Raw genomic sequence first — 15,811 nt, 5'->3', positions numbered from 1 at the left:
ATTATCATTATCATTATCATTATCATTATCATTATCATTATCATTATCATTATCATTATCATTATCATTATTATTATTATTATAAATACAACTTCCTTTTGAAATTATGTTAATATTTCTGCATTTTGCGTGTATTATAAGTACGTAACAGAAACTACCTAACAGCACATCTTAAATTCTATATATTACACTTGGAACAAGTAAAGGTATGCCGACTACACTCCTAGATTCCCCAACACATACCATGAGATAAATTCGCATCAACTATCTAGGTCAACAAATGATAAAAGGAATATTCACTAGATTTTGCATTAACTGAAACAAACGTAATTTCCCTGCTTCTCGATTTATGTGAAATTTTCTACTCTTTTGCAATCTCGTGTACAATTGGAACAGTTACAAAGATTAAAATGTTCATATATCTCTTTCCGGCACAAAGCCAATTACACAATAGTTACGTTAATGTACAGAACATGAAAGCTGCAGCTTGGAAGTTAATTTGGTTTGTAGGTGTACTTCAAAAAAATTACTAGCTGACAGAATATTGCTTTATTAAATTATGAAGCCACATTCGCAAGGGGCAAAGGGGTTTATACCAAAAGCTAATACACTAATAGAACTTCAAAGCCTCCGGAAGATAGCTTGACATTTAATAATTTACTTAGATAGGTTCAGCGGAATAGGAAATAAAAATAAAGTGGAAATTTTCTCTACAGCGGTATTTTAAAATACATTACAAAAGTCTGAAACAATAATATTTAAGAAAATGCAATTATTTTGGTAGAGAATCAAATTGAATTGTTTAAACTACTAATTATTGATTTTCATGTAATTTGTTACTTTCACATTAATTTAATTTTCTAAATAGTCTATAGAAATTAGAGTATAAGGAGTCTTAACCGTAGTTTAATAAATATTATAAAAATATATTCAAATACTTCATTGTAAAAACTGTTATGTTTCTTTGAAAATTCTAAATTTTGATGTACGTTCGACATATCTAAAAGGGATATCTATTTCCTCCCTGGGTTGAAATATCTATAAACAACGCACTAGCAATAAAGAACAATAATCTCTAAAATTTACGATTTCATTTATCCCTTATTCCTTGCGCATTCGCCATTTCATTAGAGCTGTATGAAGAGTTAGTGTTTCTTGCCGTGGATAGTTACGCTAACGTATTATGGATGGTGTGATGGAAATATTAAACATAGAAGTAAAGCAAACATTGATAAAGTTTTGTGGAAGGGAAAATCGTGAAAACATTTTTCTCTAAGATTTTGTAGTATTAGTTTTATTGCTATATTAGTGTGTTAACATACGAGAATTAGCTTTGCACAACATTTAATTTGATATTGCAAATTTCGAATTGCTGCTTCCTTCCATGTAAGATTCTGATCACCTGCCTCTTCAACTCAACAACAACAAACAAGTGTAAAACTCAATATAAAAAATATTGTAATAACATTAAATAGGTAATGAAAACGTAAATGTTTGAGACAGAAAAGTATAGCTATATTAAAAAACAGATTATTTTAATTCTTCACTAGATTCTTATAAATTTTCATCAAATTCTCCTAAATCCCATCCCATCAGTGCCGTGATATAAAATTTTATGAACGATACCTACTTGACATATAATAGCGCTTTCTTTTCAACAATAATTACACTGTTGATGTGTTGAAAGGTCGGCGTCGATCATTAATGTTAATGTACTATTAATACACAACGTTTTTTGTTCATCTACAAATAATTTTCATGCTCTTTAGTCTCTATTCCGTACACATGGTTTTTAGAAACATTCGTTTTTTAAATTTTCCTACAATAAAGATCAAAAATCTTTTAAATAACTATTAATGTGACTTACTATTACAATACTCTCAAGTTTAATTATTTTTTTATTACGCCATTCAAGGGTTATCAGATGAATTTCCGGCTAACAACTGTCTCTCATTATATATAAGCCGAGAATATAAATTTTATTAATAAAATAGTGCAAAGCACGCAATTAATTAAGGTTAAATAAGCCCCTAGCTAGGTTAATGAATTTTCCGATGAATGGTAAACCCTTTGATGTGGAAAACGGATATTATAAATCTCTTCTCTCGGTCAGGAGTCTTTACAGCAACGCCAATAGAGCGAGTTAATTCGAATTAAATTAATATAATATGCAGGGAGATGCACTGATCAAAAAGGAATATTAATAAGATGTAAATATATAAATCAAGTGGCATTCAAAATACGTACCTAAGTAAATAGTTTGTCAATAAATAATTTCTATGCCAACGGTAACAATTAGCGGTGTAGAAAAGTTCTTATTAGATTTTGTTGAATATGAATTCGGACAATCGTCTCTGTACCGTTATAAGTTCAAGAATACATCACATTAAAAAAATGAAAGTCAGACTATGAAGGGATATCGCAAGATTTCATAAAGAAATGTGGTATGTGCTATACAGAACATTATTGGTGTTGTTAGCTAGGTACTTTCGCCGTGTATATTCAAAATTGTGCTTAAATGATGGATATATAGTGGTGGCAGCATAAAAATATATAGGGCATATGGAAAGTCTCTGCAAAATTTGCCAACAATAAAAAACGCTATTTATTGCAAAATGCAAAAAAATATGCAAAACTAATGTATTTTCATATTTCCCCTATTAACTTACCATTTTGCTTTCCTTAAGAAGGCAGAAAGGAACATGTATTTCTATTGTTATAAATCATGAAGCTTACTAAAGCTTTCTTTCCACTTATACTACTTATAGTAAGAAATATCAAACATTACTTTTATATTATAATAATTGCCATAAAATAGGTACTTACTATATTTAATATACCTACACCAGAAGATATTGGCAGTCCCTGCCCTACCTAAATAATTTTAGCAATAAAACTACAAGTTAGTCAATAAGGTCGTTAATATTCAATAAAATACATCATCCATTTAATTTCTTTTAAATTACCTACGAATTTTCTTCTACTTGTTATTTTCTATATTGTGTTCTGCAGATTTGAATCTTTCCTTGCCCTCTGTATAAATGTTCCATCAGCGACATAATAATTATGTTTTAAAAAATTCATTCTACTTACATATTACAAAATTCACTTAAGAACAATGTATATATAAAAAAGCTCGCCATCAGCGTCGAAACTTTTTGAAAATATAGCCGAGAAACAGATCTATTTCCTGTATTATCTGTGCTACATGTTTCTTTTTATCTTCTGGATAAATGCTCCATTACCGAATAATTAATTTTTAATAAATTCTTTATTATTAAGTTGGTAAATTAAACAATGGTAGAGTTAATTTTAATACACACATTATCACAAATTTTTCATAAATACTTCCATTTCAAACAATGAGAACAGAATACTGATAAAAATAAAAAAGGATTCTACCGCCCAAGTAATTTTTAACATTTTCAGATTTAGTAAAAAAATCCGGACACATAATTTTCTTTTGATAATACGAAATAAAACCTAAGTATAACTGTAAAATTGTAAAGAGAATTGTGAAAGTTATAAAATAATGCATCATTTTATCATGTAATAATTCATAGAAATATGACCACCCTCTTTAAGAAGGTAAAATGTAACAGAAACTATTTCAGCCTTTCCTATGCATTTTAGGCTGTTATCGGATCACTTAGAGTGGTAACTTATAATTTGACCACTCTTTAACTTTTATTGTTTCATATTGCCTGCTTATACCCACCTATTATAATTGATGTTCTTAAATGAAGTAACCATTTTGTTTGAGAAAAAATATTTATTGCAATGATGTACCTACCTACATGTTTAATAAGTAAAAGAGGATGAGTATGAACTTCTGTAATCAGTCAGGAAAAAGGATATTTTTTATAAATTGAATGAACATTTTTCCATTAATTTAAGTGATTTTTGTTATTTTATTTTTCAGTGTAATATGCATAAATGTGAGACATATCAATATCAATATCACTAAGTTTGTGGAATGTCAGGAAATTTTGATATTAGATATCTACCAAGAATAGAAAAATAATGTATTGTAATAATTGTAAAATTCCTAAAAAAAAAAATCACTCGAAATTTAAATTTTTGAGGAATGGAAATATTTTTAATCTTAATAAACTTCTTTAAAAATCATATAATATGGTGCAATTATTTAAAAATGCCTCCTCTAATTTACTTAAACTATATTCTGTGAAAAACAGTTCATAAGATGTTTGTTTATACAACTTTTATAATCCTGTCATAATTTTAATCTTTATATTTGTACAATAACATTTACGAAATTGATGTATATAACACATTTATTTAATTAAATACAGTAAAGTAATACAAAAATGTATTACATAAAAGCAAAAAGTCACACATAATCCACATAGTCTGTAATTATCTTTTACAAACATACATTTTTATTTTAAAATAAGTTATATTTCCAAGAAAATATCACAGGCTCTTATTAAATAGAAGTAACAAATGAAAATTAAATATCAGTACAACAGAACTCGGAAAATTCGGTACTTAACCAACCTATACATATGCAGTAGTGTTGAAACAGCTGAATGAGAAGCTCTTGCTCATCTAGAAATTCAATCTTTTCGATCCTGTGCCTCTCGGATGGAGAAATAGCATAATATACCTGCACCATATCCCATCCGGAAGCACCGAGCCAGCCATTAGATGTGAATCTTGACTTTTGGGTGTCGAGATTCTTGCAATATGCAATGCCGGGCAAATTGCATCCCCTGGCTTTCAAATTGCCTAACATAACATCGCCGAATGTATCGTTTATGTTGCACATCTCATAATTTACGAAAAGTCCTGATTTGAATTTTGATGAAATCCACGATAATAACTTATTCACACATTCATTTTCGATGTACACTAAAACACATTCTGCGATAAACAAAGTGGGTCGATTAAAATTGACTTCAGCTTGATGCAGCTTGTCCTCTAACTGTGCAATATTCCTCAGGTCTGCTCCTATGCAGTGATAATTACCAGAATGCAAATCTGTGGAACTTAACTTAACCTCGCCATCCTGGTCATGTATTCTCTCAAGCAACTGTTTGTTGCGTTTAATCATGTAGCACTTTCTTGCAGTAACCGATGGAAAATCTATCTCCACATAATTTGAAATTTGTATTCCTTCATCCTTCAATTTCCAATACAAAGTGTCAAAGCCTGATCCAAAATTTAAAATCTGTGCTGAGCTGCCAGCTTTATTTATGAATTTCTGAATAAAATTTTCGATTCCTTTAACTCTAGCATAGTAGCCCCTGTTAATCTCAGGCGCTCTGCGATCAGCATGTTTGACAAAATAAGAAATGTAGTCATCGCTCCAGTAGCCAAGATGAACAGCTCCTCTCTTACATTCGCTTGCATCATCATTAGTTGCCATTACAGGTTCGTCTCCCATTTTATAAGCAATTGTTCCGTTGCCTGAAAAATAAATGTAATTTTTAGGTTATGTAGCTGTCAATCCTTGGGATGGAATAGTGCACATTTTCTCAATTTCAACGTTTTAAATAGCTGAGAAATGTATGTCTGTAAATAGAGCTATAAAATTTATACTTACGTATTATTTTTAGTGTAAACCGGGTATTTCCAGTCGTTTTATTATATTCGGCTTACGTATTTAGAATTTTAATGGATAGTGTTGTACCTTGACGAAACTACAGCGCACAACGTTCAGTTGAGCAGCCTGGGACGTATGCAACCAAATGAGCAGGCGCGTAGTGAAGTCGTCGGCTTCGATTAGATATAGCCCGCGCGCGCACGTAATTTAAAATTATCTTGTTTGGATAAAACAAATGTACAAAATTATATACAATTTAATAAATAAACTGTGATAATGAATCAAGTGTTACAGAGTTGTATATTAAATAAGCAAAATTATTTGTAACAAAATTTCCCAGTTGTTTTGATATTCGTTACCTATTTTTAACGCGTAAATGTAATAATACAAATTAATTAAAATATATAAGTACTCTAGTTCAAAATATTTAAAGTTGTCTATAAATTTATTTTATATAAAGCATTACGTCTGAAGTTACTTCCTTTAAATGAATATAAGATTTCAGTTGCTGCTGCCTTTGATGACCTACTAACCTAAATAAGGATAAAATACGTATATATACCTACAACATGCATTTACAAATAGATTAAAGATCTAGTCAAATATCAAAGGTATTATAATATAAAGTATGAATTTCCTATATCATTTACATTTATAAAATTTTTAGACACTAAACAATACATTAATTTAGTTTTGTTTTTTTTATTTACAATACGTACCTCGCTAATAGCGTTCATCATTTAATTACTAATTGAATATAATGGTGACATTTAATTTAACAGTTCTTGTTTGATTTCCTTGGAGGCATTTAATATAGCTACTTATATTCCGGCTCAGTTAAAAATATAAATATATTTTATTAAATTAAAAAGAAAACGAATTAAATTGTTTTTAAATTGTTGTTCAATTGTTTTCATTATGATGGATTATTACGGAGGTCACATAAAAGAGAAATTTTCGTTGTTTAAACAATTTAAGTTTAGTAATCGCGTCACCACTTTTTCGGTGTTCTCAATAGAAATGGACATAAATAAAAAAAATGGCATTTGAAAATGCTTTTAGTATAGAAAAAGGAGAATGCTTGAAATATATACCATTTAATTTCTGCTGAAAAATGGCATCTGTAAATCCAAATGGAACAAGAATAATACATTTTGTCCAACAACAGGGAAAAGTTTTACATAAATTTAACAATTTAAATGTTTTTAAGAACATCATCAGCATATGAAGATGTTTCTTACGTAATTTAAAACAATAAAGAAAGTGTTTCTTTCCCATCTGCCTCAATAGAAATCATGTTTAATTGTTTAATATTGAAAGGAATTAGTATTTGATCGCGGTACTAGGGGTTAGATATTCATCAAGTAAAGTAACTTGATGTTTTTAAAAACTCTTTGGGGATTTGAAGTCAAACTTTATAAAGAAAAATGTTAAACATTTTTACCCATGCATCAATTTTCAATCCGTAATAATTATTTTTATTTTTTTTGCTCATTTTAATCCAGTACAGTTTTGAATTATTAAATACAAACAGCTTTCGATCCTGTTGAATGACAGTTTTCCAGAATTTAATTTTTCAAATACAAACATTATTAATAAATCTGACTTAAATTTAGTATGATACAAAATTTAAAAAATTAGGTTATCTTGGCTTTCAAAATTCAACTATTAAACTGATTTATACTTGGCTTGATTTCAAGTCAAGTAACTTGAAAATCAAGAAAACCCGTGACTTTTTGTGTGCAAAATTGTAGCAACTAGTCCTGCATTATTAATAGAGAACGGAAATATTAAAAGAAATAGCTTTAACTGATCTCATTGCTAAACTAGTATTGAAAAGCTGATTAAAAGAGTATGTGAATAGAACTTCATTATTAATTCAAAGGTTCGGCAATATGTAACAAAAAATGTTCCCAAATTATAGAAAAAATATACTGGGTGAACCGAAGGAAAAGGAATTTTTTCAGTGTCATGCATGCTGGAATTTTGGTATTATTACATCAAGATTCAGTGGTCTTCGGTGATATATGTAGACAGCAAAACAAAAATTAATTAATTCCCACAAATAATTAAAATTAAAAAATTACTTTATTTCTCAATTAATAACAATGATAATAACATGAGTAAAAAAAACAAATTGTTCGGAAGCGATCTAGAGTTTAATTTAAAAATATACATATTTACTATTATACTAAAAACTGAAATTTTAATGAAAATCTAATTTCAATGGAATTGTGTAACGAATAGATAGTTTATATTGCTTGCATACTTATGTATAAAAACATATTTTAATAAAAAACAGAAAGGAATAAAGCATAAATTAAAAATAGAGTACCTAGGTATCACCAAAATCGTATTTTTAGTGATATGTTAAACGTACTCAAATAAATATAAAATACGAGACGATAAAGAAAAAATATCGTCGTACAAAACGAAAAGAACGAAATTGGTATGTAGGACGAATAAGGGCAGCCAATTAATTGGAAAAATCAGTCCTTTGTCTTTGAAACAAAAAGGCGGAATGGTCCAACATGCAAAGCTAAATGAAAAGTGTTGGTACGAAATTAATCAGTGAAATCGTTGCCATTTTTTTAACTAATTAATCCAGTTAATCGAATGTCTGCCTTAAATGGAGCCGTAAATAAAATTTAAAACACTGTGTCGCACTTAAAGAGGCCTATTCAGTCCGCTATAGTATTTTACTGAAACAGGTTGGCCGAGAGTAAATGGTCAAAACGATTAGCCTCAATTTAATTAAAAATGGTTGTCATTTTCGTCATTAATATTAGTCTGTAAACTATTATTCAAATCAAATATAAAGCTGACGCATATAGCACTGGTCCCAAGGTATCATAGAATTTTATTGTTATTTATACCAAAAACAAATTGATTTGATTCTCTGACATTTTCTGTAAACTTTATTAACAATTCCATTGTAAGAGATGTATGTCAATGTCATTTGATAATTTTCTCATAGAAATTCAGAATAAGTATTTGTTTTTCTTGCTCTTTCAAGAATAATCTCGTTTATAATCATACGCAAGATTTTCTGTATCTATTATCTATACTAATATTAAAAAGCTTGTTCCTACACTACTTTTTGTACACATTCAAACAAATCCATTATAGGTTTAATATTAATAATACATTTTTTACAGCCACGTCAATAAACGTATTTGATGTGTTTAAGCACACTGAAATCACTAACTTTATTACATTACATTAATTTGCAGAAAACCTAAAACATTAAATTACAATTTTAAATCCGACTGAGCTATAGAACGTATACATTTTAATACAAGTTATTGCTAGTTTATTATTATTACGTACCTATCAGACATTGTAACTTAGGCTGTATTGCCTATATTAATTTATAATTTCAAAAATCTTTTAGTTGTATATCCGTTATGCCTAATCTGTACGGAAAGGTCTATACTTACCTACATTTTATATTATATCGAAATATTTACCCCACTTTCATTAAAGTTATGTAATAAATATTTAATACTTTTCCCGATATTCTCTAACTTACCAAGAAAACTGAAATAAACACTAAACAATGTTATAGCAAAAATATTATTATTTATGTATACGACTTTGGAGAACAAACTTTTTTGTTTGAAACATTTTACCAAACAATCGATTATGTAAAACAGACTACTGAATAAGCTGGCGTTATCAGGCCACTATTCAAAGCTTTGACGTTGATGTGAACTAGAAAAGGCGATGTAATCCAAGCAGTAAAAAAATTTTAAGCACGATTTCCCCGGTTTTAGTTAAATTTGACATTATCTTAATTTAATACACTTACAATAAAATTTAACTCCGAACGAATCTTAATTTTGGTTTTCGGCTTTAATTTTTTTTAAACTCATCCTCTCATTATTTTGAAATTAAATTTCTACTGACTTATTAAACCAAAAACACGGCATCGGAATTTTAATTCCAAAACCGATTTTTATACGGTTTATTTCAGATTAGCTTGTGCACAAAATAATGTTCAGATGAGAATGGACCACTGATTCCTAACAGCTTAAAAGCAATTTAATGCTGCCGCACGGGAAATTAGTTCAAAATTGAATAGCGATCCGATTCGCAATTCAGTACGCGTACGTCGAATTTTTACGATGTTAACTGTAATGTAATATGGAATACGTTTATACTGACAACAATTTTTATTGATGCGTAATGCCTAAATGATCAACTATTAGTAATTAAGCGGGGAATTAATAAACATGGCATGACATTTTTTAGATATAATTTCCAATGTAAAACTAATTTTTACAAGAGCCTGTGTAATAGAAGAGTACACCGCCTTGATCACATAAGTTTTTATTAATTTTTCATTTTTAACAATGTTTCCGCTACTACTACTTTGCATTTAACTTCTTCTCGATGTTGTAGACTTTATATCAGTAGCAACGAAGGCACTGTTTGAGATTAGTGAACATTGAACATTATTTTGGGCTCTTAGCCAGCCTATATATGTTCCGTTTTCCTAAATAAATAAATAAATAAATTACTTCTAGTTCTGTGCACAGAACTTGATTTTACATTGTATTTTTGGTTTAATTTGATCTTTCTGCCACCATCGATGACTTCCAGCCACCTTACTTCTTCAATTTTAAAACATCTCCTTTATCTGCAAGCATGTTAACCGCCTGAAACTATGACCGGTATATTCCTGTGGACTGGACAACCCAAGAGAATGGACAACCCAGTTTCGTATCTCAAAGGAAATAATACCTATAGTTTTGAGTACTCTCTTTCGGTTAATTTAAAAAATTGTTTAATATCGATGTCCTTTTCAGCTTGATGTTACTTACCCATGAAATACTCCGAACAAAGCTTTGCCTTTTATTAAAACTAACCAAAGAACATATTTTCCGTAAGGTTCTTCGCTTCATTCAAAACACACGATCGTTGAATCCTTTGTACACCAATTCACATGGCTTCGTGATTTCTTAGATATTAAAATTGACGTTGACCTCTATATGATCTACAAAACTTCTGGGCAGGAGGGATTTTGGAACTCATCTACATAGTTTAATCCAAACTTTTAATAACAGCAAACCGTTAGGTTTCAACTACATCAGTCAGTTTGTGCTTCCTTTATTTCAAAATTTTGCATCAAAACTCGAAGCCCGAAAAATTCTTTGGTACAAAAATTATCCAATATCGCTTCAACAATCAGATCAATTGTTGTTTCGAACGCAGATAACAATTGAATTATTTGAGAAATGCTCTTTACTTCAAAATAGTTGAAGATGCAATAATTCTGACAATGGGGTTATATTTTCAATACTTTAAAGTACAATGGTTTTTCGGGTTGCTGTCTCGTGGCTGATGTATTAGATAGCCATCAGATATAGATTTACAAATCACTTTCTTAACCTTAGCTAGGAAATGTTTGACTTATCCTTGTTGTTCCCGGTTAGACACCCTACAGACAATAATACATTCCACAGATGTCTCTAAACTGATCGCATCAATCTTCCACCACAAAAACCTTACCTTAAGTTACGTCACGGAACCTAAATGCTTCAAAACCACTATTTTCAGTTATTGTCACAAATTTAGTTATATGCAAGGTCTGTTGAGAAAATAACATAACTTTATTTTTTTATTCTTTATTATTAATTTTATCCATTATTGGTTCTCGTCTCCTTCTAAGTATTCTCCTCCACTATTCACACAGTTTTCCCAGCCATGGTTCCATTTCGCGAAGCAGTCCTGGATAGCTTCATTTGAAATGGCCCTTAAAGTCTGTGACGAATTAGCTTTGATATCATCAATAGTCTGAAATCCATGTTTTTTCAGCACTGATTTTAATTTCGAAAATAAGAAAAAATCGCAAGGAATCAGATCTGGCAAGTAAAGAGGGTGAGGGAGGACAGTAATTTGATTTTTGTCACAAAACTAACGAGTAGACCAAGCTGAGTTGCGGGCGCAATATCATGGTGCAAGAACCATGAGCTGTCTCGCCACAATTCTGGTCTCTTGCAGATTTTTCCACGTAACCATTGTAAAACGCCTCGATAGTACACACGGTTCACTGTTTCACCTTTAGTCAAGAATTCAAAATGTACAATCCTATTAAACCAGTGAGCATCACTTTGACATTGGATTGAGAATGGCGTGCTTTCTTGGGGCGTGAAGAACATTTGCAAATCCGTTGTGATGTGATCCATGATTGAACTTTTGTCTCAATGTCGTAGCCGTAAACCCAGCTTTAGTCTCTCGTTATGATCCTTCGAATGAATGTTTCATCGTGATTGGATTGTTCAGAGTTGCTGACAAACGTTCACAATATTTTATTTCTGTTATTCGGTGGTCAAATGAGGAACAAATCTTGCTGCAACTCGGTGCCTGTTCAATTTTTCAGTCAGTATTTCATTGTATATCCCAATTGAGATGCTAATCTCTTCTGCCATTTCTCTAATAGTCAATCGGAAATTTTCACGCACCGGAACTTTGACTTTCTGAATGTGGAAGTTATCAGTTGAAGTTGAATGCCTTCCTGGTCGAGGATCATGTTCAATTATTGACTGACGACCACTTTCAAATCGTGAAAACCATTCGTAACATTGCATACGACGCAGAACATCATCTCCGTAAGCTTACTTCAAATGTTGAAATGATTCCGTTAAAGTTTTCCCCAGTTTAACATAAAATTTTACATTGCATCGTGGTTCCAAAAAATAGCAAATTTCAAAAATCGTCACTAACACTTAAACGCGTTTCACTCAAATAACAATATCACAAAAACCAATATCAACAATCCAAGAACATATGGTTACAGACGAAGTCATGCGCATGGCAATGCTGCCAACCACGTATCACTAAATATCTCCATTAGCGCGTAATTTTAAAAGTTCGGTTATTTTCTGAACAGACTTCATATTAACACCTGTCGGTGGTGGTCTGTTAATTTTTTTCTAAGAACCAGACCTCTGTTTTGACTCCACTGGAAATAACTTTTAATTGCAAAAGTTTTTACCATTCAGCAACTAGTTTTTAACAGTTAATTAACAATTCTAAATCACATTCCTATAATTCTAGGCGTACAAGAACGGATATAGTTAGGGAAGTGTCTATTCGAACTATTTTTAATTGAATCTCTGTTTTGAGGACTGTGTCAAATTTATGTGAAAATTTATAAAACATCACTGATACTGTGTAAAATTTTGAACCACGTTGTAAACATGTTTGTAAATTGTCACATAAATTCGATTTATCACATCGATCATATCGTTGCCTTCATTTGTTGTTATCAACAAGAGGTGAATAAGTGAACATGGGTGCCTGTTATTGCTACTATCAATTAAAAGCGTTATCGTAAAAACTGGAACAATAATATTAAGCATAATACTTGTTAATATATGTATCTGATAATAAGCAAATGTTTCATAACAGATTCCTACTTATTTTAACAGTTATACAATTATTTACTTTCTGGTGCAAGTTCACAAACTTCAAATATTATGCGTGCAAAGGCTCAGTCGCCGGTATTTAATATCACGCAATCCCACTAAGTATCACAGATTCTGAGAGTCGAACACCGTGGTCGTAAAACTTCGATAATGGTCACTTCCAACCGAGAGAGGACATTAAAGTGTTCATACATAATCTTTACTAGATGAAGGTTTGAACACCTAATAAATATATGTATATTGTCGATGGCGCTGTTCGAAATTACGTTTTACGACCTCTGTATGTAATTATTAATGAGGTGATGTTACCGTATCTGTCTTAATTAAAATTGGGGTAGTTTAGATGCAATGAGTCTCGTGTAGCATGTACCATATATCAAAGGCGTCTGACACCTTTCATGTTTGGTACATCAGAGCAACTGCAAGCAAGATTAAGTAGAAACGCATAGCTTCAATATGTATGTGCTGCCATTACTTCTGAAAGAATTCTAATATATGGCGAATGCGCCAATATCAATCAACGTCAAATAAACATTACTAAAAAATAATATAATCATATGGTTTAATAACGATTTGTTGCTTTCACTACAACCTTAGGTATGTGAAAAAGCATTTCTTATAATGTTCTGAATTACTTAATATTTATTTTCCTACCACAAACTTTATGTCACTGAAAACCTGCAGCATTTAATCACAGATAACAGCAAATTAAGTTAGAAATTGAGTTCAGAACTACGAAAAATCAATAAAAGTTAACTTGAAATATTTTTCTACTTGATTTGAAATATATGTATAGAAACTACCAGATATTACTCATAAATATAAAAGCTGACGTAAAACAATGATTTATTGGCAAAAACACAAGATGTTCTTTGTGATGTTAGAGCAAAGAATATATAAATACTGAAAATCAGATTGTTGGCGTTTGTATTGGAATTGATCACTTCTTGGGTATACAGGGTGATTCAGAACTTATCCAAAAAAAAATATAGGATGTACTCTAACAAATATACCTAATTTTGTAAAAAAAAATCAAAAATGGCAGTTCGAAAATGATTTAAAAATACACTTCTGCACTGCAAATACACTGGAAACTGGTCCACTGTAAAACCTGACCTTACACAAGGCGAAGTGTAACAAAAAACGGACAAAAACTTGTAAGAATTTCGCAAGGAAAGAAATAAATATAATTTTATAACACCTATTTTATACAGGGTGTTAGTAAATAAGTGCGAAAAAATTCGGGGGGGGGTGTTTCTACATGAGAAAATAATGGCAGTTTGCTTATAAACGTATGTCCGCAAATGATTCGTTTTCCTAGATACGGGGTGTCAAAGTTTTTCTTAAAAACTGACGATTTAATTTATTGCTCTGAAACCGGTCGAGATGTGCAAATGAAATTTCGTGGGTTTTAAGAGGTAGTTATTGCGCATTTTTTGACATGCAATTAAGAACTTTATGTTCATCATTGGCGCGCGTACGGGTAATAATCTCAATTTTTTTAAGAAAAAAATGGTACCCCACTGAGATATTACAAATTAATTAATTAATTATTTTTGAATTCCTCGTTCAATTTGTGACAAAAAATCTCTCTTGCCTTTTCTTCGTATGGGGCGCCGTTTTGATGCAAAAATATAAAATATCTTAACGCGTATTTTTTATTTCTTTAATACATTATCAAGAACTATCTAATACAATAACATTAAACCAGAACAATAACAGGAAATTATACTAATAAAATTTTGAAAAGGCGCAAAGCTACAACAAATGTTCAAAATGACCTCCCTCAGACGTGACACAAGATTCAACTCTTCGCCTCATTGATTGTCGTATTCGCGCAAATATTCCTGGTATATTTCTTATTGTCTCACAGCCGACTATAATTCGATTCCTCAGGTCATCAACATTTTCAACGGGAGTGGAATAAACTAATGACTTAAGAAAACCCCAAATGCAAAAATCAAGAGGATTTAAATCCGGCGATCGAGCAGGCCAATGTTCCGTACCTCCCCTACCTATCCAACGATTTGGATATACTGTGTCTAAGTGATTACGTACATTAATGCTAAAATGGGCTGGTGCACCATCATGCATGTACCATAGGTGTTGTCTCAGCTGTAGAGGAATTTCTTCAAGAAGAACAGGTAACTCTTCCTGTAGGAAATTAAGATAAGATTCGCCTGTTAGTCGTTGTGGGAGGAAATATGGACCGATTAAATGATCATCAATTACCCCAAGCCATACATTTACGGAAAACTGATGCTGAAAATGAGCTTCAAAGATTCCATGGGGGTTTTCCTCAGCCCATAAGTGATTGTTATGGAAATTTCGTATACACTGTCGTCCAAAAGTAGCCTCGTCAGTAAACAAAACGGCATTTAAAAAATTAGGAATTTGAGCGATTTGATGATTAATCCATTGGCAAAAAAATAGGCGCGGAAAAAAGTCTCTAGGTAGTAGAGCTTGCACACGTTCAATATGAAACGGATACAATTGCTGTTCTTTAAGAATTTTAAATACAGTGAAGTTGCTTACATTCAATATGTTGGCAATTTTTCGAGTACTTGTTTCAGGTGACTCCGCAATTAACTCGAGAACTGCTTCTTCTAGTTGCACAGTTCGTACTTCTCGAGGGCGCCCACAGTCAACCGTTTGTTTCTTAAATGAACCATTTTCGCGCAAACGTTGATGAAGACGAGCAAATATTGTGTGATGAGGTACCCTACGTCCTGGATACAACTCAGCATACAATCGTCGAGCTTGCCGACCATTTCCATTACTTCGACCATAGACAAAATGCATGTCTGACAAT

General features: G+C 31.2%; 2 protein-coding genes across 2 annotated transcripts in view; one reads left to right on the top strand and one right to left on the bottom strand.

Annotated features, from left to right (window-relative positions):
• The window catches only part of LOC108904392 (calexcitin-1), a 227,852-nt gene that overhangs the window by 89,857 nt on the left and 122,184 nt on the right, over positions 1-15,811 (top strand). The window lies entirely within an intron of this gene.
• Positions 4,322-5,690, bottom strand: LOC108904391 (leucine carboxyl methyltransferase 1). The gene is made up of 2 exons (XM_018706918.2): positions 5,567-5,690; positions 4,322-5,430 (listed from the first exon to the last, which is right to left on the bottom strand). The coding sequence occupies exon 2, from the start codon at positions 5,405-5,407 to the stop codon at positions 4,472-4,474; it is 936 nt and encodes a 311-aa protein (XP_018562434.1). The 5' UTR covers positions 5,408-5,430; positions 5,567-5,690; the 3' UTR covers positions 4,322-4,471.

This window comes from Anoplophora glabripennis, unplaced genomic scaffold, assembly GCF_000390285.2.
Source record: "Anoplophora glabripennis isolate ALB-LARVAE unplaced genomic scaffold, Agla_2.0 scaffold115, whole genome shotgun sequence".
NCBI classification, from domain to species: Eukaryota; Metazoa; Arthropoda; class Insecta; order Coleoptera; family Cerambycidae; genus Anoplophora; species Anoplophora glabripennis.
The sequence above is the reverse complement of the archived record's forward strand: the minus strand, read 5'-3'. Positions and strand labels throughout refer to the sequence as shown.

Coding starts and splice junctions, on each gene's coding strand:
- LOC108904391 (XM_018706918.2), bottom strand. CDS start 5,407: ATGGGAGACGAACCTGTAATGGCAACTAATGATGATGCAAGCGAATGT.